Source organism: Parasteatoda tepidariorum, chromosome X2 (assembly GCF_043381705.1).
Source record: "Parasteatoda tepidariorum isolate YZ-2023 chromosome X2, CAS_Ptep_4.0, whole genome shotgun sequence".
Taxonomy (NCBI): Eukaryota; Metazoa; Arthropoda; class Arachnida; order Araneae; family Theridiidae; genus Parasteatoda; species Parasteatoda tepidariorum.
In genome coordinates, this window is record NC_092215.1 from 48,807,680 (window position 1) to 48,834,713 (window position 27,034).

General features: G+C 29.6%; 1 protein-coding gene across 3 annotated transcripts in view; it reads right to left on the reverse strand.

Annotated features, from left to right (window-relative positions):
- Positions 1–27,034, reverse strand: part of LOC107449518 (grainyhead-like protein 1 homolog) — a 171,024-nt gene that overhangs the window by 55,665 nt on the left and 88,325 nt on the right. For 2 of the 3 annotated variants that reach the window (XR_011638357.1, XM_071188166.1), the window contains exons 5-9: positions 23,325–23,416; positions 22,425–22,495; positions 14,838–14,949; positions 14,565–14,659; positions 13,920–13,985 (exon numbers count right to left, since the gene is read on the reverse strand). Coding sequence is in view for 2 of the 3 variants with exons in the window: in XM_071188166.1 (XP_071044267.1) it covers positions 13,920–13,985; positions 14,565–14,659; positions 14,838–14,949; positions 22,425–22,495; positions 23,325–23,416 (436 nt within the window). In the remaining variant the exon portion in view is untranslated. The remainder of the gene's footprint in view (positions 1–13,919; positions 13,986–14,564; positions 14,660–14,837; positions 14,950–22,424; positions 22,496–23,324; positions 23,417–27,034) is intronic. The other variant, XM_016065069.3, reaches the window with a different exon arrangement.

A 27,034-nucleotide genomic window follows, 5' to 3' on the forward strand; every position in this document is an offset into this window, starting at 1 on the left:
ACAATGAAGCTATTAAAGTGATTCTAATGTACAGTGCAAAAATAAAGAACGAACCACCCTCAGTAACTTTTGATCTAAAGATTGGATCTTCACGTTTTGGGACTCTATCTTAAAGGTTTGAGGGGATGACATCCAATATGTTAATTAATTGATGCAGTCAATATTTTAAGTTAAGAAATCAGGCTCAAAAACGTACTTTCTCTGAATAACCATACCTTTTTTTAGAAGGATTTCGATTTTTGATCTCCAGCATATATTTTGTTTTGTAACCGTTGCTGAACAGCCGACCCAATTTTTTGGGTTTACGACTACTAATGTTCAACTCCGTAGCCTTATCATTTTGAACCCAATCCAGAAGACAAGGGAACTCCTGGATGAAGTATTGAGCGAAATTTGCCTTCGTGGGGGACTTTTTAATGGAACTATCCCGCGTTTGCGCTACATGGAGAGGAAAACCTTCCACGATTAGCTTGACTCCAAGGGGACTCTAACCCATGATCCGTCTACCACTGAAAATATTACACGTCAGCACTGTGGTTGCCTGTGGTCATGACACCGGCGTTAGGGCAAAAACCCATGCGGGGACCACAGCACGGAGTAAGAATGTGGTCGGTGCAAGCTGGAATTCGCATCGACTGAGATTCAAACCCGGCTCACCTCACTGGCAGGCGAAAGCTCTACTCCATGAGCCATCAAGAAAAAAGGACGAATTGATGTTTTCCTCGAGAAAAGGGTTACGACCATTTACTCAAAGGGGAAATCATTTTGGTAACAAACGCTGATAAATGAATTATTATTAATATGAGATCCACTTTCTAACAAATAAATATTTAGCTCAATTAAGATATCTAGTGAATCTCTACGAACTATGATTTTCAATCAAATTTGATAATGCAGTTTTGGTCGTTAAAATAATACGCAATCTTTTGGAGCCAAATATCTTCAATCTTTGACAAGTTTATCGTTCAACGATTTAATAATAATCTCCCTTTCAATATTCGGCATATTTATTTCACAAATTCAAGCTACAATATAAAAATTAAAATTTCAAATAATAATAACATATAATTCACAGAATTTTAAAAACTTTGGAAGCATTCCTACTGAATGTGGTTTATTACTTTAAATGCACCAATCAAATTCTCAATTTCTAAATTAATATTTTATATGAGTTTTTTATTTTGATGAAAAAGTGGTAAAAAATATTATGGATGCAGCGTTGGAAATTATTTTGTATTATATTGAAAAGTTTGTTTTTGGAATTCTACACAAAATTGTTAATTTGAAACAAAAAGAGAAGGAAAGAAATAATATCTCTTCTCTGAAGATGAATTTTTCGTTTCAAACAGAACAGCGGGTTTCAAAAATACTGACCCACTTTCAGGAGAAATACTTTGTTAAATGTTATTCGAATTCAACACAAAATTGTTTATTTGTAACAAAAAGAGAAGAAAAGAAAGAATATCTCTTCTCTGAAGATGAATTTTTCGTTTCAAACAGAACAACAGGCTTCAAAAACCCCGACCCACTTTTAGGAGAAATACTTTTTTAAAATAATAATTTTTTTCTACCACATAAGAACTCTAAATTTTACGTAAGTTTTATGAGTATTTTAAGTTTAATTAATTTTCTTTTTTTTTAAAACCTCTTCAGTGATCACACTACTCTTTTAAGGGGCTAACTAAGTATAATATCTAGATAACTAAGTATATTATCTAGATAAACTAAGCAGCGTTAAACTAAATAAACTGAGTTAAATTTGTCATCACTGTCTGTTTATTTTGCATAGTATTTTACTGATCATACTAATTTTATAACCATTTCATGAAGAAAACTTTTTTCATGAAAAGAAAAAGAGTTAATATTATTCTTCACTCACCCTAGCTTATTGCTTCAATAGGACTAAACATTTTAATTTCCTACTACAGTATTGTACTTATTCCATTTAAAGCACCTTAAAAATGTCTCATTTTTAAAAAAAAAAATCATTTATACGCATTACACGAAAAATAGAGAAATGTTCTAAGGGAAAAACATGCCCTTCATAAACGTCTCAAGAGCAGATAATTAATGTTCATGAAGTCTATTTTGATTTATCGTGACTGGAAAGACAAAAAGGGTTTTTACTCTTAAAGGAAATGTTTAGTTTCTTTTAAAAGATTATTTTTACTACTTCATGTAAGGGAAAATTATGTTTAGCTTATAAATATTTAAGCTCATTTGAATTTTTATTAAATTTATCCTATACATCGTTCGCTTAAATAATGTTCCAGCCAACTGTATTCAAATAAGATTTGATTATAAGAGCATAACTCAACCTTAAATTCTATATTTTCACGAAATTTTACTTCGAAATGGTATTTAATACATATCACAGTCAATCCCCGCTATAGTGAACACGGTTTATAGTGAACTCTCGGATATAACGAACACAATGTTCGCCCCGTGCCTGCGTATGCTACTTTTTCAGGATATAGTGAACCAAAAAAAGAGAGGAAGTTCGATATTATGAACTTTTTTCTGTCTTCTACTGATTTATTTTCTTAATTTTTTTGTAATAATTTTGAAATTTCTATTGCAAAGTTAATACATATACCGATTTTTAAAACCATCTATAGCATGGAATGTAGCAACAAGCATTTTTTCTTGTTTGCTTCATTATTGAATAGCATAATTGAATTGGTTTAGCATTCAAAGAGCCGCAATCTTCCAGTATCTGGACAAATGCTTCTAGTCAAAACCGATGAATTTGCTAAGCGATTTGGTGAGACTAATTTTATGTACTCGAATGGATGGTTAGACAGGTTTAAATAACGGGATAACATAAATTCAGGAAAAATTATCGGAGAGTCGGGAAGTGTTTCTATATCTGATGTTGAGGATTACTCATCAGCTAAAGATTAGGGGAGGGTGGGGTCAATTGTAACAGGGTACGATTGTAACAGAGCAAAAATTTCTAGTGTCGGGCTCTAGATTTGGTTCCTAGGTGGCGCACAAGGTGCATTTAATAAATCTACATGTACACCCCTGCTGGCAACCATTTTAATGTACTTTTGAAAGAGTTACATCTCAAAAGATATTTTACGCTACGTAGATACTTTTTTTGGTATTAGAATATTATATTGTAACAAAGTAATTTTGTTTAAACAAATAAAAATTATTAACCGAATATGCAAGTGGACACCTTAATTAACATTTCAAAGAAAAAAAGATTAGTTTTGTTAATTAACTAGCATTGTTTTTAACAAATGAAGCTGAAATGGCGTCTTGGGGACGATTGTAATAATAAGTAAAGGGACGATTGTAACAGCTGAAAATAAATAATCTTATGTCTACAAACCATTACTTAACTCTTTAAGAACCACCAATAGTTTCCTATACCATTTATATTATGTTGCATGTGCATTATTTTATTTGTCACCTTTCACAGCATAAATTAAAATTTTTAACCCCTTAAAGTTAAGAGTTTAACCTTTTAGGTCCCTGCTCATTATTATTTTTACTCCTAAAATACCACTACTATTTTGATCAATAAAAAAATATATCACAACTATGATAGTATGTATAATTAACTATGTTTTAGTTGAATTCATGAACTGTTACAATTGAACCCGTAAGTGGGGACAATTGTAACAAGTGCATGACTGTCAAAAATTGTTGATAACTAATATAATAACACTTAAAATAAGGTATTTTTTTTCTAGTAGAGTATAGTCTACTTTATTCGTCTGTCAATTAATACTAATAATATATTAGATTTTTGTTAGTTAAAAATAGCTAAGTAAAAATGTTACAATTGACTCCACTCTCCCCTACTAATCTTTTTTTTTGTACGCAAGACGACGAGTAATAAAAAATAAAAGTTAACACATTTTTTTTTACTACGTATTATTTTTCAGTCATTTTTGCACTTCATTTTATTGGTCATTTATTTAAATAATGTGTAATAAAAGGGGGAAGTTTGGAAACATTAGTTAAAATTGCTTGCGGAACGGATGTATTGATGTCCCGGTTATGGTTAGTGGAACCAAAATTTCGGTCTCTTAAAGGTTCACTATACGGGATTTGACTGTATAATGTTTTGACGGAATAAAGTCAATAAATAAAGGAGAATCAGAACTGCTATCGTTAGCATCATTAAATATAAACTGTATTTAAATTTATATAAAAACAATTCATTGCTAATGGACACTAAAATTCTAATGATTTCTAACTGAGGAATTCTGTAATTAAAGAATGTTTTAACATACATTAAATTGACTACTTTGTCAAAGGGTAACTGGTAACAAGTTTGATTACTACTTAACAACCACCTGTCTGTAGCTGAATTTCCCTATTCAAGGATCTAATCTTCTTAACTTCCATACATTTCATAAAAACGCTTCTTTTACTTCTCTTCTTTGTGTAACTAAGCGAGGACCATAAATAATTGTTTAAACCAGAAACGTTAGTTTCATATAAAAAATTTGGTGCAGCTAAATTTTATTCCTCTAGGTGGTTTATTTGATAAGCAATTAAGTGGGAATTTGGAATTTGAACTGACAAATTGCTGCTTAAATTTTAAACACAAAGGATTTTTATGTTATTTATACCACCAACTTTAAAATAATTAACGAAATTTAGAAGTATTATTTTTCCTCAAATAAGCTAACGTTACTAAATTTGTCCTTAATGTCGATATAATAACAGAAATTATTGTCCTGCAAATATTTTTCTTAAAAAAAAGAAAAAAAAACATATTTAACTTCTATTACTTCTCAATAAATTTGGTGAAATTACAAAATCATTCAATTTGTACAACAAATAATAGTAATCATTATTATAATGCAAATTTAAATGCGGTTTTAATGCTAATTTGAATGCAGATAAATGAAATAAAGTAAAGAGATAATAAAATAAATACTATACCAAATACGTAACAGATATATATATAAAATACCATAACTGTCCACTTTTACACATTTTTACTTTTAAAGAGGTAGTAAAATTTATGCTTCCTATTTATTCCTTGCTTTCATAAATTTAATTTAAAATTATTTTGTTCACCACCATATTTAAATAAAATATATTTAAGTGTATGTTTATCTCACTTTTGTGTGTTCATGCTTTTACAAAATACAGAGTCTGCATGAAATTGTTATTCAATTTTCATTTCACTACGAAAATTATTCTCGGAGAGATTTTAAGTTGAAAAAAAATTCGAAGAAAAGAAATTACGCCGTAAGAAAAAGAAATTATAACGGGAAATCTATTGCTATGCATGTGGTTGTTTTTAAATATTAAGGATGATTTTTAGTGACAGCTCTTAATGTCCTTATAAAAATGAAGTGAAAAAACTATGCGAATTAAGCAGCACAAATAATATTTTAGGTGAAACACATTTTCAAACTATGAGCAATTATTGAGTTATATTAAGAGGTTAACATAGTTTTTTGAGGATGTTTATATTTGAGACAAACTATTTTAGATCATTTTAATCTATCTCTAATTGAATGCGATTAGTCCTTTTCAAAATTATGCTAAACATAAAGTTAACAAGAGACTAAATTTATATTCCTTTTAACGATTTTATATTTAAAGATATAAGATAAAAATTCAAGACAATATATGGACTCAAAATTGAGAACTTCAAATTTTCGTAATTACTCTTATATTCAATTGTTTTTTGTAATATTAAGTATTTTCCTTTAATTTTATTATTACTAATACTTTCAAACAGCTCATAAAATGAAGAAAATTCTGCCTGTAATTTTTAGTCGAACAAATTTTTAATTGTATGAACTTTTTCAAATATGCACTATTAATTTCAGAAATAAAAGCCAAAAGTGATAAACATAAAACATTCTGATGAGGGGGTTTTAGTAACTAAATTATACATGTAGTTTAGAAACTATGGTGTAATACCTATCCGAATTCGTCTAATTTTGTGTGTATGTTGTTTTTGTTGTTGCCGTCGGCCATTAAGGAAGAAGGGGTGCGATTGCTCTTGCTTTTCAGTTGCGCCATCTGTGGCCAAGAACTCAACTTCTGCCATGCCCATACGTCACACCCGTTTATAGGGCGGACCCATTAATACATCCACAGATCGTAATTTTGACCTGAACCAGAGAACGATCAATCTCTAACTCAGTACCCCCAGAGGTATTGATTTGTTATGGGAACAAGAAGGACTTTGTGATCCAACATATTTACCGTGCACCAGTCACCATTTACTACACGGGGAGTCTTCGGCCCGCTGGATTCGAACTCCCGTTCTCACTAGCGTGAGTCCAGCGCACAGCCAACCAGGCTATCACGGCCAATTGTTTGAATCGTTACTTTATTTCAAGTTAATACAGAATCGAGTGTACTTATACACTTCAAATGGCGTAGTTAAATCTTAACACCAATAATTGATAAAGCTTTCACCAATTTGCAGCAATTCGTTGGTGAAGGAAGTAGTGTAATTTTGGAGCAAATTTAACTAAGTTCATGTGGGAAATGATGGAAGTGCATGTTTTAATTATACAACAAATGCTTTTGGACCATTGATAGAAGTTTAAAGGCAAATAATTGTGCAATTACAAGATAGTGACTGTTAGTGTATGAAAAGAAGTGACCGCAATCACAAACCCACATAGCGGCTCGAAGGGACCAAAACCCCCGCAGGCGGCCCAGGACCAGGGGAGCCGCACGCACCAGGGCAACACCACCCCGCAAGCACGCCCTCCGACCCAGGGCTAAAGAGAATAGCAGGGCTGGTTCACTCCTTTGAAGAAACTCTCGCCGCGCCAATCCTCCGATTTTCTCTAGTGACGTCACTTTGGCGCAAAGCTCACACTTTTACTTCAAGAACGGAGCGTTCGGCCTTGCTAGCTCTAACTAATATTGGAGCATTTTTTTGTGACATATTCTAAGACATTTGTTATTTTCTATAATGACTTTCTTCAGTTTTTGCAGTGAATTTACAAGAATTTAAAACTATTATCGAAATGCCAGTATGCGCAATTGCAACTTGCAAAAATTCTGATAAGAAAACAAAAGGAAAAACGTGTTCCCTAAAGTAAATGAACAACTATGTAAAGAATGGATTCCGAAATGACACAGTTAATATAAAACGGAAATACGTTTATTCTATCGTTAAGATTTATAAAAATTCATTATCTAATTAGAAACCGTCTCGTTACTTCAGAAAGAAAGGCAGGTGAAAAAAATTAAAAAATAGATAAAGTCAAAGAAAATTAAAATGTAAATAAAAAGTATAAATAAAATATATAGTATATAGTTGAAATTCTCCTAATTTCATAACATATTTTTAATGTAGTTATTCTAAATATTTATGATTTCTTTAAAAATTATATTCTCTTAAATTTAAATATCCATAACATTTGTAAAATTTCTAATGTCATTATGAACCTAAATTATTATTTTGTTTCAGTAATTAGCGTATAAGGTTGATGTTTCCTAATGATTAAGTATGAACAAATTGCTTTTAACGGCATATTTAAAAACTAGGGATTCTAAATTTAACTCAACTTATTGTTATAACAGAATATGTAGATAAAAAAGTGCCAATATATGCTTTAATTTTTCTTAATAATTAAAGTTAAAACAGAACTTTTTGAAATAAAGTATTTATTGTGTCATTTTCGCAAACTAGTAAAATATTTTTACAAGTTTAAAATGGTATTTTTTTAATATAATGGCCAAGAAAGTTTTTTTGAACTATGTTTATAAACGGAAATAAAGTGTTAATTACGTAAAGTTTGAAAGCTAATAACCAGAAAATGTTTAACTTATTTTTACAAAGAGAAAGATGCAAAGTTATCATAATATCTTTGCTTGCGATCTCCGAGATCTGTAGACACAGTGACGTCATGAGGAGGGAAATCGTAGCTTAAGTTCTAAGAGCGGAGTGAACTAGCCCTTCTATTCTCTTTAGCCCTGCTCCGACCGGAGGAATGCAAGGCTCCAGCTCCTCCGACCAAAACTTTATTTTAAAATGCAATCGAGTTTTTGTTTGTAAATTTATCTTCTAAAAATAAAATTTAAAGAAATATACAACCTGGGATGAAGTTTGTTGAAAGTACCTAAAAAAAGTATCATTACTAGTCCAGGAGAACTGTCATCAACGAAAGTCAGATAAAATAGACTTCAATTGATTCTAATCATCTTGAAAGAAAACCTGATTCATTTGAAGAGATATCTCTCCATTTTGAGAGAAGTGATGCAGCCCAGCAGGCAGGCAAAAAGGCATCAAGAGGAGTATGCATCGTCTTTCGAAAGTAGAAAGTGGATTGCACCTCAATTTCATCAGTTCTTGGAATCAACGGATATTTCTCAGACGATATTCAAATAAACATACGTGGGAAAGCTTGTACCCCTATTTGAATGATTACGTTTTTATTACGCTGTTAGAGGAAACCATGTTGAGGAACAATTTTGGAAGCAGCTTGGCGTGAAAAAGGATTTTAGGCAGCTATGAGACGCCATTGCTCACTCAATACCTCCCAGAAACCCCTCAGCACGGGTTACAATAAACAAGAAATTTGATCATTTTGTAGTCCAAACGTAATGATATCTTTTGTATTAACCACCACTGCGCAGCTTAGTAGTTCGAACGTAGTGACATCCTTCTTATTTTTCACCCACTGCGCAGTTTATGTTCGTTACGCCAGACTACTAAATTGATCCGTGCCAAGGCCTTCTTTCTTCTAGGAGGTGTTGGCTCTTTCCCTGGATTGGGGGAAATAGATTTTACGACATTATGTGATCGGTAAATGTGTGAAATGCATAATCGCGGGGAACGTCTTGGTTTAAATACCACACGCTTGTTTTTGCCAGAAAATTGAAGTAATTAGCGAGCCTATTTCTGCCCTATTAAATACTACAGCCAGAGTTTTAGTTTCAAATGTATCAAAGAAGAAGCGCGTGATAACTAAATCGAAAAACTCACAAAATCTCACTTATCAATCATAGAGGCTGATAAACAGGTGCTGGATACCAGAAATTCTAATGCGGCTCCCCCTAAAGAGGGAAAGAGTCCAAATTGCAAGTTGCAACCCTGTGACCCGATGTCACAGTGACAATATGGCAGCCTATAGATGGAGTTATAGATGGCCGTTTGCTTACAAGTGTACTGTCAAAACATGAGTTCCTCCTGTTGGATTTAATCGAAAAACTGGACATAGTAACTGGTCTTACTGGTTATTGCAAAGTAAGTTTCCATCCCCGTTACTGATAAAAAAATATTGATTTTGGTCGATTATTTGCCAAATAATTACAATCATCTTGTCGGATAGATAACACAAATTACTCACATAAATTTTTATAAAACGCATGCACGTTTTTACTTGCGTAATAAATGTATTTATGTTCTCATAAATTTTACATAAATCTGTCAATTGTATAAAATAATTTTATAATATTTAACATCTATTCACTTCGCCTTGGTACGAATTTATAATAATATTCCGTCTGTCTGTCTGTTTAATTAAACAACTAATTTTATTTTAGGAAATATTGTATATATGAATCCTAAATTTGTGATTCGTGCTTCAGATTGTATCGTAAAAGTACATTTGATAATTCATATGTGAATTACATCTTACTGCAATTATAAATTTTAGCATTGCTGAATAACAAACATGGTGCAGCAACTTTACACCAAATAGTATAAAAGGGCATTTTAGGTATTTCAGTACACCATTAACTATCTTTCGTTTTGGCTTTGCGGAACACTTAGTGAAACATCTTTTTGGTATGAAGTAGTTGCCAGCATTTCTGGTGCTCAGATGCACGAAAACCTTTTACAGTATGCCTATCAGAGCTGAGATGGTTCAGGGGATAGAGCTCTCGCCTTCCAATGAGATCAACCAGGTTCGAATCCCAGCGATGGCTGGTCGATACGAATCCGCACCCGGCTCGCACCAATCACAGTGCTGACGTGAAATATCCTTAGCGGTAGACGGATCATGGGTTAGAGTCCCTTTGCCATCGGGTTATCCGTGGGAGGTTCTCGTGGTCTTCCTCTCCATGTAACGCAAATGCGGGTTAGCTCCATAAAAAAGTGCTCCACGAAGGCAAATTTCTCTCAATACTTGATCCAGGAGTTCCCTTGTCTTCTGGATTGGGTTCAAAATTACAGGGCTACGGAGTTGCACATTAGTAGTCGTAAACCCATAAAATTGGGTCGGCTGTTCAACGACGGTTATTAAATAAAATAAAAAGTATGCCTATCAGATCTGCGCAATCATCATCAACTCTCTGATTAGAATCGTGGTTGTGTAGTGTGCGCATGCGCCATTAATTGTCCTCGGATCATTATTAAGGATGAATCCAAGACCGTCTCCAACAGCTCATTAGTCTAGCTCCAGTGAGACACCATCAATGGAAAAAAAATATATGGACAACACCCATATTTTTAAAAGATACGTTGTAAAATAGAACGCCAATCCGAAAAGTGAATGTGTTGTTTAATAACATCTTTTCTAAGTAAGGATTAAAAATTCTAAAAGATAGTTATTAATTGCAAATTTTTAAGCTTGATTAAACTTCATGCATTGTATATGAAAGCAAGCATATTCCATTTACGGGTTCCAGCTCTACCATAAGTCAGGCTCTTATGTAATGCAAGCAAAGGAAAAAAAAAAAAAAAAAAAAAAAAAAAAAAAAAAAAAAAAAAAAAAAAACAGACTCTAATGTGATGCAAGCAAAAAAGAAAAAAAGAAAAAAAAATCTGGACAATTAATATTTGCAAAACGAATCGCAATATTTTCTAAAACAGCATTCCAGTGTATCTGGTGTTAAATACAGTAGGATCAAAGCTTTTAAGAGACAAATCAGTGCGCAAAAGTTTGATTATAAATAGAATGAGAAATTATATTTAATGCAATGCATCTGAACATTTTCCATTTACTGTAGGGTTAGAAATAAGGTACTATCTAATCAAGGCATACAAGATATAATTCTTGTGTTTATCTATCTTAAATATATTCCATTTAGTAGATGGATTACAGTGTCAATGACTTCGAAACATCATTGCCGAGAGGGATAATTTTACTTTCAACTTATATAACGTAAATGTCAGCTGACTTTCGAAATCTTTTCTCTACAAGTATAAAAATAGGATTTCAATGTGATTGGCCCGAGAGTGATTTTATTTTCAGATGAATTATAAAGTCTATATATGTTTAAAGTTGTTAATTCTGAACCATTTTTATTTAATTATTGGTTTAAAAGTTTTACTACTTCTGAATGGATTCGTCATTAAGATATGGTTAAAGTTGTTAATTCTATACCAGATTTATTTGATGATTATTTTCTCAAGAGCGAATATATTTAGTTGAATTTCAAACTAAAACGTTATAATGATGCGTCTAAAGTTGTAAATTCTGAACCATGTTTATTTCCTTATTGGATCAAGATATTAAAATGTATTAAAAACTATTAACGTCATGAAATTGTTAGTTCTAAATCATGCTTATTTGATTAAGATTTCTATTATTTTATTTAAATGGTCTTAAAATTATATCGTCATTAAGGTAAATCTAAAGTTGTTTATTATTTGACCCGTTAATATTACCTGATAATCTAAAGAAATAAATTATTTTTAGATTGGTTTAAAATTATCGCGTCAAAAAAATGATCTTAAGCTAAGTTGATCACGAGTTAAATTAGTATTGTCTTATTGTCTATTTTTATCATTTCATGATTAGTTCAAAACTCTATTATTTCTTGGTGGATTTTTAATTGAAAAGGTCAAGAAGATATTCAACAGTCGTTGCTAAGTAAATAAGGTGGTTAATGATTTTTCGGAGAAGTAAAAAGTAAAAACACTAAAATAGAATGAAACTTTTTCGATTTCGTTTCTGTTTAAATTTGGTTTAAAAAAAAAAGTTTGGTAAATGTGCCTGTTAAGTCAACACAAATAATGAAGAAAAGAAAAGAAAAAAGCGTCAATCTATACTTAAACGAGGTGATGTCAGAAATAACAATTAATTGGATTTCGTGGTCTCAATCTGAAGAAGAAAGCATCAAAAGTGATTTTGAAAGAGAGGAACAAAGACACTAAAAAAGTTGTTTTTTGACGTGACTGTTAATCTACTTCATAAGAAAAGCTCTTTCTTCTTTGAACAGTCGTAAATTACAGTAAATAGTGACTCGTTAAAGAACAATTTTAATTACAGTAGCGAGTCAATTCGTTTGGAATAATAACTTAAGACGGAACAAAAATGCTTTTTACATCTTTGTATTCAGAATGACCATTTTAAAACTGTTATATACGTTATATACCGCAGATCCAAATTGTTTTGAGAGTTTAAAAAGAAAAAAATTTAATTTAATTTCAAGAAATTAATTTAAGATAATGTAATACGGAAAGAAGATCCGTAAAGAAGAAGATCAAAAAGTCTTGAATGAAACAGTTTTCCATGCGGAATGTTTAGTAAAATATAAAGTGACAGATAGAACTGAATAGTGTCATCTTAGGAAAATGAGTACATTTGTAAAAAAACCAAATCTGAAAAATCATTTATTTATAATTTTCTTATAAATTTTGTAGAAAAAAAATTAAGGAGGGGTTTAAATAAATTTATAAAAAGCCCTCAGATTTTTCAATATATGATTTACTAAATGCATGAACTACTTAAGTCATGCTTTTTTCTTCTTTTTTTTTATAACCGTCGTTAAAGATCTAACCCAATATTTGGGCTTACGATTCGAATGTTCAACTTCGTAGTCTTGTAATTTTGAACCCAATCCAGAAGACAAGGGAGCTCCTGGATAAAGTATAGGGAGAAATTTTTGATTCGCGGAGGGCTTTTTGATGGAACTAACCCGCATTTGCGTTAAATGAAGAGAAAGACCACGAGAACCTCCCAAAGTTAGCCTGACGGCAAAGGGACTTTAACCCGTGTGCCGTCTACCACTTAGGATATTTCATGTCAGCACTGTGGTCGGTGCAAGCCGGATGCGGATTCGTATCGACCAGCCATTGGTGGGATTCGATCCCGGTTCACCTCATTGGAAGGCGAACACTCCACCCCCTGAGCCATCACGGCTCTGAGTCATGCTTTAAAAGAATGGAAGAAAAAAACAATAGCAAAATTGAATCGATACTTTTGCGTAATATATTTTGTTTCCTAATAAATAGTCAGCAGCGCAACAAACTTCTCTTCTAGCTGTTCGCGACGTTTCTTCAATGTTTATGAACCATTACAGCAGAAACATGAAAAAAAAAATTGTGATATCTGCAGAAAACAGGATATTTTTTGCTTTAGGTAATAAATAAACTGTCTGAAACGTTCGGAGCTTTTTTTGTCGGTTATTTTAATTAAGTAAAATTATGTAGACGTAATAAATTTTTTCACAACAAATGACAATGTTGCAATAAAGCATCGATTAAATTATTTTGTTAATAAATGATAATGTTACAATGAAGCATCGATTGAATTATTTTGACAATAAATGATAATGTTTTAATAAAGCAACGATTAAATTTCTTTGATAATATTATAATGAAGTATCGATTGAATTATTTTGACAATAAATGGTAATTTTATTAAAGCATAGATAAAATTATTTTGATAATAAATGATATAATCATCGATTAAATTATTTTGATAATAAATGATAATGAAGCATCGATTAAATTATTTTAACAATAAATGCTAATGCTTTTAACTTTGCAAAACAATGTGCTGAATGGGTTTATTTTAGTTTCTCATCTTTTTTAATTAAAGATATTCCAAAATGATTTGATTTTTTTAAAAAAATTTGTTACGATATATATTTTCACTATTAAAAAACGTAACAATTTCGAGAGTCTTTAAAAATCTAATAAATGAAAATCAGTAACATATAAAAAATCAAGGAAATATATTATGTAACCTATTTTTTTTAAATTAGCAGTTAATAGTTCACTTTAAAAATAGACATACAGTTCTTACCTTTACACCTTTCTGGTTGCTAAAATCAGTACTCAAACACTGCACGGCTATGTTCACCTGTGAAGAAAATATTGTTTAGTCGTAGTTACTCTTGATATTTACGAATGATTTTTTTTATTATTGAAGTTTTGTATTTTTAGAGGGTTTTTGGTTCTATGGTTAAGACATCATTACAGATTATAACTTTACTTGGGCTTATTTATTTATTTATTTTTTTAAGTAATGTCAGATTAACATTCGGCGTATTTCTGTATTTATCTATTCAAATTATCTTTTTTAAACAATATTTTGTATAGTAACACTGAATCAACCAATTTTTTTATGCACTTCCTCTAAATTAATGTTCTATAAGCTGACACTGAACCAACCAACGTTACAAAACCAACTAAGGTTTCTTATACGAATATGAACCAACTAATGTTTTGCATACTTATACTGAACCATTAAAACCAACTGAAAACTTATATTTTAAGCTGTTATTTATGAACTGTTAATAAATAACAGCTTAAAAAGTTTTAAAAAGTTAATTTGAAAAAGTTAAAAAAAAATAAGAACTGAAAAAAAAAATACCAACTGTTTATAAGATCTTATTTCAATATTAAAAGAAAAATTTGGAAATAATAATAAAATTATTACTTTTGCAGGGCTTTCAAGTGGGTTCCAATAAAATGCAATGGCATTGTGCGTTATTTCATCTATTTGGCCAACTATCCCACTGCTATTTTTAGTGTCTGAAAAACAAAAGATTATTTAAAAAGTGTAAATAGTTCATATTAGTTATATTAATAGTTTCTTTATTGCTGAGAATATAATCCAGCATAAGGATAAACAACAACGCAAACCAAATACAAAATTGACAATAGTGTATATAATATATATAAATATAATTTACTAATAAACTTAACGAACCAGCATCTAAAATTCTTTGCTTCACCGAATGTTGCCGACTGTGCCAAAACTGCCAAGCTTTCAACTCTTCGTCGGGTGCTTTTTCTTCTCTGAACATAAGCATAACGACAGACTAAAACCAAAAAATTATTTTAATAATTATAATATTACAATAATTATTATTATTATAATAGTTTTTAATATTATGATAATTAGAATGTTATTTATTTGACCAATTTCAGTGTAAAAAAAGAGACTTAATTTTGATTTCATTCAATTTAAGGTAAAAAAAAAAGTTAGGAAACAATACTTTATATATTTGAAAAGCTGTATCAGACAAGTAAATTGGTGCAAGTTAAAAATCGTACTTTTTATTAATAAAACCACTTTTAGTTTCGAAACTATTAACCTCATTGATTTAAATTTGATTTTATTTGATTCTGTGTAAAAAAGAATTGCGTAGGAAATAATAAATTCATCTAGAGAGCAATGTTAAAGTTTTGTTCCAGTTAGACCCCTCTGCCCTTTAGTAATATCTAGATGGGCTTAGAGCTCACCTCGGATGAAAGGGCAAACGTCTTGTAGTACAATTATTGGGACAACTTTATAATATTGATATTATATCAGTGGATAATCAGATAATGTTATAAATATTATAGTTTACAACTATAACAGTCAAATATTGATATCTAACTCTTCGACTTTTTAGTAATTGTGCTACGTAATTTTCAATATTTTGTTAAAATACGTTTTAAAAAAATTATATCTTTTAACTTTTGTGTTATAAAAATGAAGGCAATTAGAGTTCGAAGTATCTAATTAGAAATTATTAGAGTAGAGAAATATTTGAGTTCGAAGTATCTAATTAAAAAATATTAGAGTAGAGAAGTATTAGAGTTCGAAGTATCTATTTAGAAATTATTAGAGTAGAGAAATATTTGAGTTCGAAGTATCGAATTAGAAAATATTAGAGTAGAGAAGTGTTAGAGTTCGAAGTATCTAATTAGAAATTATTAGAGTAAAGAAATATTAGAGTTCGATTTATCTAATTAGAAATTATTAGAGTAGAGAAACATTAGAGTTCGAAGTATCTAATTAGAAATTAGATACTTCGAACTCTTACCCTACTTAAAATTGAAGTAATTTAAAATTAACATTAACTTACTAATAATATTAATACTTTTCTTGTATTCGGTAAAAATGTTAATATAATGTCGGGGTCTATTGAAAGTCCGTATTCGAAATCGAACTTTCAATGCCCCAACTTCACAGCTCTATCATACCTTCAATAATTCAATCTCTATTACAAATAAATTTTTAAAAAATTTCACGACTCATTGATTTAATTAAAAAATTAAGAAATGCGATGGAAAAAGTTATTTTCGATTTTTTACGCGTGAAAGTTAGACACTATTGTAACTTTGAATTTTAACTTTGTCTACTAACACCTTCCCCCTCCACTCAAAAAGCAGACACCTACGACACTCATATATCTTATTCATGGATTTCATGTATAATATTTAGAAACGATGGTAAAAAAAAGATATTAAGAAGAAATAACAGAAATGATTTCAATTTTCTTCTTAATATTCAGTTCTTCAAGGCTGTTTTACTGGATTTTCGAGAGATAACACTTGACTTAGAAGAGACTACAAATTTGAGTAACCCCTTATCCAAGGCTCTCATGCGGGATTCAGAAAGATCTGTATAAGTGATAATATCCAATAACAATATTTATAACAATGGTGGTTTCCTTGACTGTACTCCTACGATTCTTAGTTTCTCTTAAAGGTTATCTATATTATTTTTCATTTTTCTTGATTTATTTACGGCCCTAATTTTCAGTGACCTACTTTCAGCAGAAAAATCAGATGATTTCCATTGTGCATTGCAAGAAGGGTCGAAGCGAGTATCAATTTTTATATCAAATTCCCATATTGGAGTTTTTGGTCGTGATTTGTAAGTTGAAGGTTAATTGTAGTGGTTCTGACAGTTACAAATGAATCCATATAAATTAGTAACATAGTCTCTTAAATGATTTAATAAACATTGAGAAATTCATCATGTTTGAGATGATGCATAGTAAGAAAGAAATTCGATTTTTTTTTCTACAATAAAAAAAAAGTTTTGTAGCATTATTACGACGTGATAACAAAGAGTACTTAACCTATCACTATCTTATTGTTAATAAACGATTGCAGGAAACATTATAAATATGATAACTTTAAAGATTTATCAGGATTGTTAAGTTCTTCGTTAATGATTATGAAAGTTTACTCTAAATAATTATGATAATTGCAAACAACCATAAAAGTTTTCCAAGTAAATAATTTTAAAAGCTTAATAGTTAATAATTATGAAAGTTGACTCTAAATAAATATGATAATTGTTTGTAAACAACCATAAAAGTTGTTGTAGTAAATAATTTTGAAAGTTAATAATTATGAAAGTTGACTCTAAATAATTATGATAATTGTTTATAAACTACCATAAAAGTTGTTATAGTAAGTAATTTTGAAAGTTAATAGTTAATAATTATGAAAGTTGACTCCAAATAATAATGGTCAAATTTCATGGGGGTCCGGGGCTTATGATAATTGTTTGCAAACGATCATAAAAGTTGTTATAGTAAATAATTTGGAAAGTTAATAGTTAATAATTATGAAAGTTGACTCTAAATAATTATGATAATTGCTTGTAAACAACTATGAAAGTTGTTATAGTTAGTAAATAATTTTGAAAGTTAATAATTATGAAAGTCTCTTGTTAAAACTTTAAAGGATATTAGCTTCAACTATTAATTATTTATCTTAATTAGCTATTTAACCGAATCAAAAACGTTTTGAAAGAAATTATAAAACATAAAACATTTAAAGATATAGCCATATAAAAATGTTTATTATTATTTTTATAGTTAAATCTAATAAAAAATTTTGAAATGTAACTTAATTACTTAAGCATATTTTTACTTTATTTAAACTTCATAATTTTACGTGACAAAATGCAAAATGTGAACGGAATTTGACGAGTTGTTTCTGAAAAATAAAATTTCCAAAAAGCTTTATTTTAGTATTTTCATAATTCAAAAATTGTTTGATCCATTCCGTTCGAGTTTAGGATTTTGCTATTCATCGGTTGAAATAATGTAAAAGTTCGTAGACAGTTTAAAATTTTTTCGACTGTTACTAAGTTAAATAATAATAATAATAATAAAAAATGCATAAAAAATATTTTTTTTCGTGAAATTATCTTTGGATAAACAAATTTTATGATCCTGTTTAAAACTTTTTTGATTTGCTAAAATAGTTTTGTAGATATGGCAAAAATTGAAATTAACATAAAGGGGTAACTGCATTCTCAACAAATACACTGGTCTAATAAATTAAGAGAATTTGCAACGTGGCAGATTATCTCTAGAACCGGTTTTAATGAAATTTGATAAGTACATACATTGATGCAATATAAAACAAATAATCATTCAACAATTGTAAGACAAGAGCATGATCGCGTGGGACACTCGCTGGAGTGGGAAGGCATGAAATTGCCACAGAACAATTCAGGCCAATTGCCACAAGAAACGATAAACTGCCTTATTTCAAGTATGAAATCCCGCTGCAAGACCTTAAGAGGGGATCATACCCCCCTATTAACCCATTTTTTTTGTTTATTCAGCAACTGCTGTTTCATACCTTCCGATTCCAACGAGTGTTGCGCACGATCATGCACGTGTATTACAATTGTTGAATGGTTATTTGTTTTGTATTGTATCAATGTATGCACATATCAAATTTCATTAAAATCGGTCCAATAGTTAAGGAGATAATCGACCAAGTCTGCAAATTTCTTACACTAGTGTATATTGTGGCTACCTCCTCTCCCATATTTTGAGGGTTAAGAACCCGAATCTAGCGAAAGAAAAGTTCTGAGAAAGCACTTTGTCTGATTACGTAATTTAAAATATTAATCGAACAAATTAATTAGTCTATCTAAGATTAGACTTTCAAACAACTTCTTCAAGGAACTACTATTAAACTTAAACCGAGGAATCTAATTTAACTTTCAACCCTCGAACAATTAAAATTTCTTCTTTGTACTTGAAAATCCACTGGTCATCAGGCTTTTTATTTTGTGCTCTTATTTTAGCATATTTTCAATACGGAAGTAACATTAAACTTAATTTAATAATTATAGAGGATATGGTTCTTGTGCTATAGTATAAAAAATGAATAAATATTATAAAACTCAAAATAGAAATCATTAATTTAAGATGATATAATTTTAATGAGTGAGATTATTAAAAGCGACTTCTTAATGCTTTCTTTTGACAGAAATTAAGTTTTTTTTTAAATTTTTTATAAAGAAGCAAAGAAAAAAGGAGTTGCGTTAACTTTATATCGAACAATCTAATTTAGCTGACGAAATTAGGGTGGTAAAATATATCTTCGTGGTTTGAAGTGGAAAAAAAAAGTTCGCTAAGATCTTTTAGGGTGAAAGGAGAGGCCATAGAAAGATTCACTGACAAACGAAGAGCGTGACTGTCTGATAAGATTTCGTGACTGGACAGAATAATAAGGACATCAAGCAAATCAGGGATTACCTTCTTTTCAAATCTATTGATTTTACATAGAGTTGAAAAGGTTTTTTGTTTGCTTAATAAAAAGAAAGGGATGCATTCAATAGTAAACGACACATTTAATTGTGAAAATAAGGCTGTTTTTCTTTCTGGTTCTTATGTAGGCTTTGTAATTTTGACAGGAAAGGAAGTATTTCACGAATCGATTATTCAATAATTGCCGCAATTATAAGATCTAATTTAATATTTGATTATGCGTTCATCATATTGCAAACAATTGATAGCGTATGTTTGCCAGCAATATTTTATTAAATAATAAGATGCTTAAATTTGTTTTTAGTTGCACTTTTATCCAAACATGGAAATTTATGAAGCTAAAGTGGGATGTAACTAACTGAATCAGTAAAAAACATTTTTCATGTTTTAATAATTGCATAAAAAAACTTTCGAGTTCATAACCATTCCTGTTGATTTTTACTCAAAATGACCTCCGAATATAACCCCAATTTCTCATTTCCTGAAGACCTCCACTCCGTTTACAAATTTTCAATAATTTTATGGCCATGAATTTGATTTGGCAGGGGGAATAATTTTTACTTAAAATGATCTCCGAACATGACCCCAGTTTCTTATTTCCTGAAGACCTCCACTCCGTTTACAAATCTTTAATAATTTTATGGCCATGAATTTGACTTGGAAGGGGGAATTATTTTTACTTAAAATGATCTCCGAATATGACCCCAGTTTCTCATTTCCTGAAGACCTCCACTCCGTTTATAAATTTTTAATAATTTTATGGCCATAAATTTGATTTGGAAGGGGGAATTATTTTTACTTAAAATGACCCCCGAATATGACCCCAGTTTCTCATTTCCTGAAGACCTCCACTCCGTTTATAAATTTTTAATAATTTTATGGCCATAAATTTGATTTGGAAGGGGGGATTATTTTTACTTAAAATGACCCCCGAATATGACCCCAGTTCTCATTTCCTGAAGATCGTCCCCTCAGTTTATAAATTTTCTGTAATTTTATGGCCCTCATGAATTGGATTTGGAAGGGGGAATGATTTTTACTTAAAATGATCACCGAATATGACCCCAGTTTCTCATTTCCAGAAGACCGTCCCCTCCGTTTACAAATTTTTAATAATTTTATGGCCATGAATTTAATTTGGAAGTTAGAATAAAATTTTCACAGTTCACGAGGGAATATATTGTCATAAAATGAATATTTATTTCATGTGAAATTTTAAATAAATTTTTACGTATATGCATGTAACTTATAAAATTACATTTTTATATGGTGATGAACGCATTTCAATTTATAATTAAAAATTACTAACTTAGTTATTTGAAAAATTATTTCTAACTAAATATTTAATCCTTCACAAAAAACCTTTTTCTTGCTAGAAATTAATTTTAATCTTGTTCTTGCTGAATCAAACGATTGTTATGGAAATTAAACTTCATTATTCTTTATATAATTCATTGATTATCATTAAGTTACCGAGCAATTTTTTGATTACACAACAAGGCATATCAAACAATCAAACTTTTTTCGTGCAATAAAAATTGATTTTTTCCCTTTAGAAATTACTTTTAGACTTATTTTTGAAATTTAAAAGCTAAGAAAATCAAATGAACTTTATTTAATTCATCAAATATTTTATGCTTTGAAACACGTTCTGAAAAGAACCCTATCTGCAGCACTGCTGATTGTCCTTTTTTGCAATAAATTAATTTAAACGTGTACCAGAGAAGAAAGTTTATTACTGACAAAAAGTCATTTCACTTTTGGAAGATATTACTAAAAAGAAATTTATATTTTGCATTAAAAGATATAGTCAATTATAAAGAAGTAAAATAATATGAGAACATGTTTCGGCAATCTGGGTTTTTTTAAGCAAAAACCAAATCCCTTCGTATGCAGAATCCCCTTGCTTTTGTTTTAACTTTCAATTTTATTGCAGTAATCTAAATTTTTGAGTAAAATACAAATAAAAATAATGTAACTCTGCATAAAACAAAATTTATGTTTTAATTCATGTCATAAAGTTTGGAAATTCTTCGAAAAGATATTTTTTAGCTTTTACTTCAAATTTGAAATTTTTTCCAAGAGTAATTTATTCCATTTTTTTGTTTCAAAGAACTTCCACTGGAGTATTTACGATTAAATTAACTTCAATACTTTTGGACCGTGTTGAACAATAATATCGCCCAAATTTGCTGCAATCTTAATAAGGTTGTATCATAATCATGCAATTTAATCTTACTTAAATACTCAACTCACTGGGTGCGAATTCACCACCTTATTAAAATCGCAGCATGATATTATTGTTAAGCCAACTTTACACGAGCTGAACTTTTCGAAGTTCAATTTAATTCAGTATTAATATCTGAATGGTTAGTTAAACATAGTTCGTTATATGAGCAATTCTACAAATAAACGCCAGTTAGGCGGCCAAAAAAAAATTAAAAAAATTTTGGGGGGCACACTATTTCTACATGAATTTTCTTCTTCTTTACACCCTGAAAAAGCAAGAAAAAATATTAAACATGAAATTTTTTCTTTGTGACATACTTTAAATGACAAAATACCAATTTTGAATTTTTCCCGATTTTTTCAATTTACGAACTTTGATTAAATTTTTTTAGTTTTGTTTTTTATACTAAAATATAATCTTATAGTATGAAATCTCTATAAATACATATTAGAGAGACATTATAATAATATTATATTTATGTAAAAATCGTTTTATCTGAATAAACGGCTCAGATTTATCTGAGTATGTCAGAAAGAGTATGTCACATTTAAAGTATGTCACAAAGAAAAAATTTCATGTTCATGATTTTTTCTCGCCTTTTTAGGGTGTAAAGAAGAAGAAAATTCATGTAGAAATAGTGTGCCTCCCAAAAAATTTTTTATTTTTTTTTGGCCGCCTAACTGGCGTTTATTTGTAGAATTGCTCATATAAGTTAAAAGTTAGATAAGTTAGATTAGAATGGTTAGTTAGATAAGTTAAAAGGAGTTACCTTGACTGTAGTACTCTTGGGTGCTTTCTCATGATCAGGAATATATTCAAGAGTAATCCCATAAAATTGACCTATTTCAAAAAAGAAATTAATAAAACTATGTGAACCATACTTATTATTTGATCTGGTTAATAAAAGCGCAACGAATGTTATTTATTTGGTGAGCTATGTGCTGCACTCTGTATTTTTGTATTGATTTTAAAGCTAAAAATAAATTATGTTTATTTAAAAAACTTTTACGAAAACTAAAGTAAAAACTAAAACTTTTACGAAACTACTAACTAACTTTTTAGAAAAAATACATTTAATTTTTACAAGCATAAGTGCCTCAATATCACTTGTAAAATCGAGTGATTGGATAAATTATAGATAAGGTTTTAAATAAAGAAAATTGCCTATATAATAATCTTTATAAAGTTTATCTATATTTTAGGAGGATAAATTTTTTTGCTTGCATATTTATTCTACAAAAATACATACATTTAAAATAAGTAGAAAGTCAGTAGTAAATAAAATTAGTAATCTTAAACTTGAAGGGAGCTGGCAAAAAATGTGTATTCACTAAAAATTAAAAATAGCAAAAGCTTTTTGTAAAATAAAAAATATTAAAGTTTACAATTAATAGCTTCTATCGCGTGTAACAACATAAAAATCTTCCTTACAAAATTTATTGTGATTCCTTATAACATTTTGCATCTCCACAGATCAGGTTTAGGTTAAATGTCGGCTATACTACCCAAAAAGCTCTCTAAAACGGGGTGTTATGAATTAAATCAGAATAAAAAGAAGTCTAGTTTCACAGCTTATAATAAATAAGCTACTTTAATATTTTGCAAATAAAAATATTAAATTGATTTGTAAATCAAATAATGTTTTGTTATAGTAAAATAATGTAATTACCTTTATTGATGTATGTTATTCTATCATCTTCTCTCCTTTGACTTGTGGAAATGGGAGATTCAAGAAAATATCGAAAACCAACGTCAGAATATCTGAAGAAAAAATATGTCATTTATATCACGTATAAATATATTTGTTAGAAACAGACACTTATTTCAAGACATTCCACAAAGAAGTAACAAAATTGTTTTGCTCTAAAAAGAGAAATGTTCAGATATGTTAAATAACGGAAAACACAAATTTATCCACTAGTTTAAATTTAAAAACATGTTAGAGTCGTTTGCAGGTATGGGTCATTTATTTTTTTACTAAATTATAAATAAGGCAGTTTTTAATGACGAAAAATATGCCTATTTTGTGATTTGTTTCATACATCCAAAATAATATATCATAAATCAAATAATTTTTTATAAAAGCTCATTAATTCGAATAAATTGTAATAGTAACTGATTTTAAATTACAGTTTAAAAGATGCAAAGAGCATGAATAAAATACTAAAAAAATATTTTTTGTCACTATCTTATATAATTTTCAATTTCGATGCAATAAACAGAAATATTCTAAAAAAAAAAAAAAAAAAAGAAATTTTTTTTGGTTAAAAATTAAAAAACTTTTAAAAAAAATATTTTTCTATTACTAACCCTGATATGCCTGACCTACAGATAAAGCAACTACATTCATTAATTGAAAACACGTGTCACGCTTTCTACTTTTTAATATTTAATCTTACTTTTAAAGGACATCTAGCTTCAAAAAATGCCCAGCAGATATTCGTCGTTTACATGAACGTGCTTAACATTATGCAGTTTTCGGAATACTTATAAACATATTTATTGCGTGGGAAAAGGTCAACATAAAAAAACGAGAAAACTAAATCTACATTTGATGAAATAAGTAACATTTTTCTGTAATGAGTCAGATTTTTTGCTCGAATTTCATGGCCATACCGCCTTAAAAAAGGGCCTTCGGAAATTGGAATATATTATTTGCCGCTATAGCCCCCCCCCCTTCCCAGGAGAGAAGGCGCAGATTCGTACCAGAGACACGGAGAAACTCCTCAGTGGCATTTATTAAAAATCAAAGAAAATACGAACTATGCCGATAGCAGCAACTGAATATTTATACATTAAAATTACATACAATACTTATAAAAAGCAAATGTATTGTTAATGACCAAGTCATTCACAACGAGTCAAATGACTCTTATAAATTTTAAAAGAATTGGAAGTCGAAAATACAGAACGTGATTCTCCGTTTACAGATATAGCAAAAACTGACCCCGTCAAGATCACAAACAAGAAAAGTTGGTAAAAATTGATCGACAAAAATGAATAAATCCCTAAAAAGGGGACGTTAAAGCAACAGGCAAAAAGTTGTTAAATATAGCAAAAAGTTAAAGCTTAATAAAATCAAAAAGGTAAAAGCATCCTTAAACCAGCTGAAAGCAAAAGAGATAAAAGGGAATTCATACTACCCTTTTGTAATATTATTGCATGAATATTTAAAAATATTGACAGGTACCAACCAGAGTATTGGCCCAAGCGATGACGGCACTCCCATATTAATATTCTTGTTAGTAATACAGTCATTATTAAGTAAATAGCTTCCCTATCCTTCAGGAAGTTAAAAATAATATCAACAAATTGTCTGGAAGTTCAGTTCATGTTTAAGAATGGTAAAATTAAAAGCATTCTTAATCTTCAGAGCCACCCCAATTTTATGTTAATTGTTACAATAGAATATGTTACAATAGAAGAAAAGCTCGGCTTAACCCTGTCCCGCCTCCCATAAGGGGCACATAGTGGATACTGATGACCTGCATCAATTTGCACACGTGACTGCATCAATTTGAGAGAATCACTATGAAAAGAAGTGTAGATCACGATAGATGGCAACACTATAGGTCGATGGACTGACCAGTCATTTGGTCCAGGGGGATCCCTGATGTTATGATGCAATGGGTAAAATTAAATTAAATATTAATAGTTAATATAAGTTACTTATAAAGCTGAGGAAGTACAGGCGCTGTGCGTTCAGAGTAGCATCTGCCATCCATTGCCCCACCCCCAACAAAAAGGCTGCAAATAGTTTATTAAGAAAATAAAATGTGCAGAAATAAGTACAATAGAAGTAAATAGGAGAAATACCATACAGTACCATTAAGAAAATGAAATATGCAGAAATAAGTACAATAGAAGTAAATAGAAGAAATACCATACAGTACCATTAAGAAAATAAAATGAACAGAAATAAGTTCAATAGAAATAAATAGGAGAAATACCATACAGTACAATAGAAGAAAAGACGAAACCAAAGAAAAATCGAATTTCAGATGAAGAAAATGGTGATATGATTTGATTTTTTGTATAATTAAGTGGTACAAGTGAGGTAATTGGCTATAATACAGCAACTCTGGATATCATTCAAAAGGTAAAGGTGATGAAAGATTGTTATGTAACCCAAGATAATAAATGTTTGGGAAAGAAAGTAAACGGAGGAAGTAAATAAGATAGTTTGAGTAGTAAAAACGTTTGAGCAAAAAAAAAAAAAAAAAAAAAAAAAAAAAAAAAAAAAAAAAAANAAAAAAAAAAAAAAAAAAAAGAGTCAGAAACTGACAACCGCTTTTAATTCATTTAGATTAATAGATAACTCATTTCAAGCAAAAAAATATTGGTGAACATGTTTCAACGGCTTAAAAAATTACCATTTTGAGGACCAGACATGGAAAAACCATCATACATGATTGAAATTTTAAGCTTAAATTTACAACTACAGTGGCAATAAATAACAATGCACTATTTCTTAAAGATAACGTAAGCACATATGTAATATTGTGAAGTATTCTCATATAAAATGGTACAAATGAAGTATTTTTTTTTTAAAAAAAAAATTTGTAATCGAAAACTTTAACTCATTTTCAAGGATAAACTAAAAGAAACATGTTAATTGGTTTTGGGCGTTATTGCTAAATGCTAATCACAACGTAACGAAATTTGAATGATTTTTTTTTAACAAACGTAAGTTTTGCTTTTGTTGAAAAATAACGCTTATTTACGCTTTAAGAAGGGAGCTTTAGGTATTTAATTTTTTTTTAAATTTTGTAAATTGAAGCGGAAAAGTTTATATTAGGGGGACAGGAAAGTAATGTCGTTTCGGTGCATGTGATATTTGTTATCAAGATTTTATTTTTAATTAATTTTGTATTCACCTTCGTTAGCAACAACCTTTGAATGCCGGATCGAAAAAGAATCGAAATGGATCGCAAAAAATGAATTGATTTTTAAAACTAATGAATATTTAATGCGCAGAAACGACATTACTTTCCGGTCCCCCTAATAATTATGAAATTTATGCGAATAAATATATATTTATGAAATACATTATACATTTGATGACTTTATTTGAGAAAAAAAACTAAAAGTGGTTTTCATAAATTTTTTTTTCCTTAAGTTTCAAGTTTAAAAAACTGGAGAATTCATGTAGTGTTTATAATAATATTGTAATTAAAAGAAAGTTGCAAACGTATGTTGTCAACGTTGTATGTTAAGTGAATTTCCCGAAGCCAGAATAAGTTTCTTAATGATAAGAATGAAGAGTTGTAACAACGGTATATATCACAACAATTTTATAACTGTAAATAAATTAGAATTTAGCATTTTAAATATCTTGCCTGTTCAATGTGCTACACTAAATAAAATGCTATAAGTGTT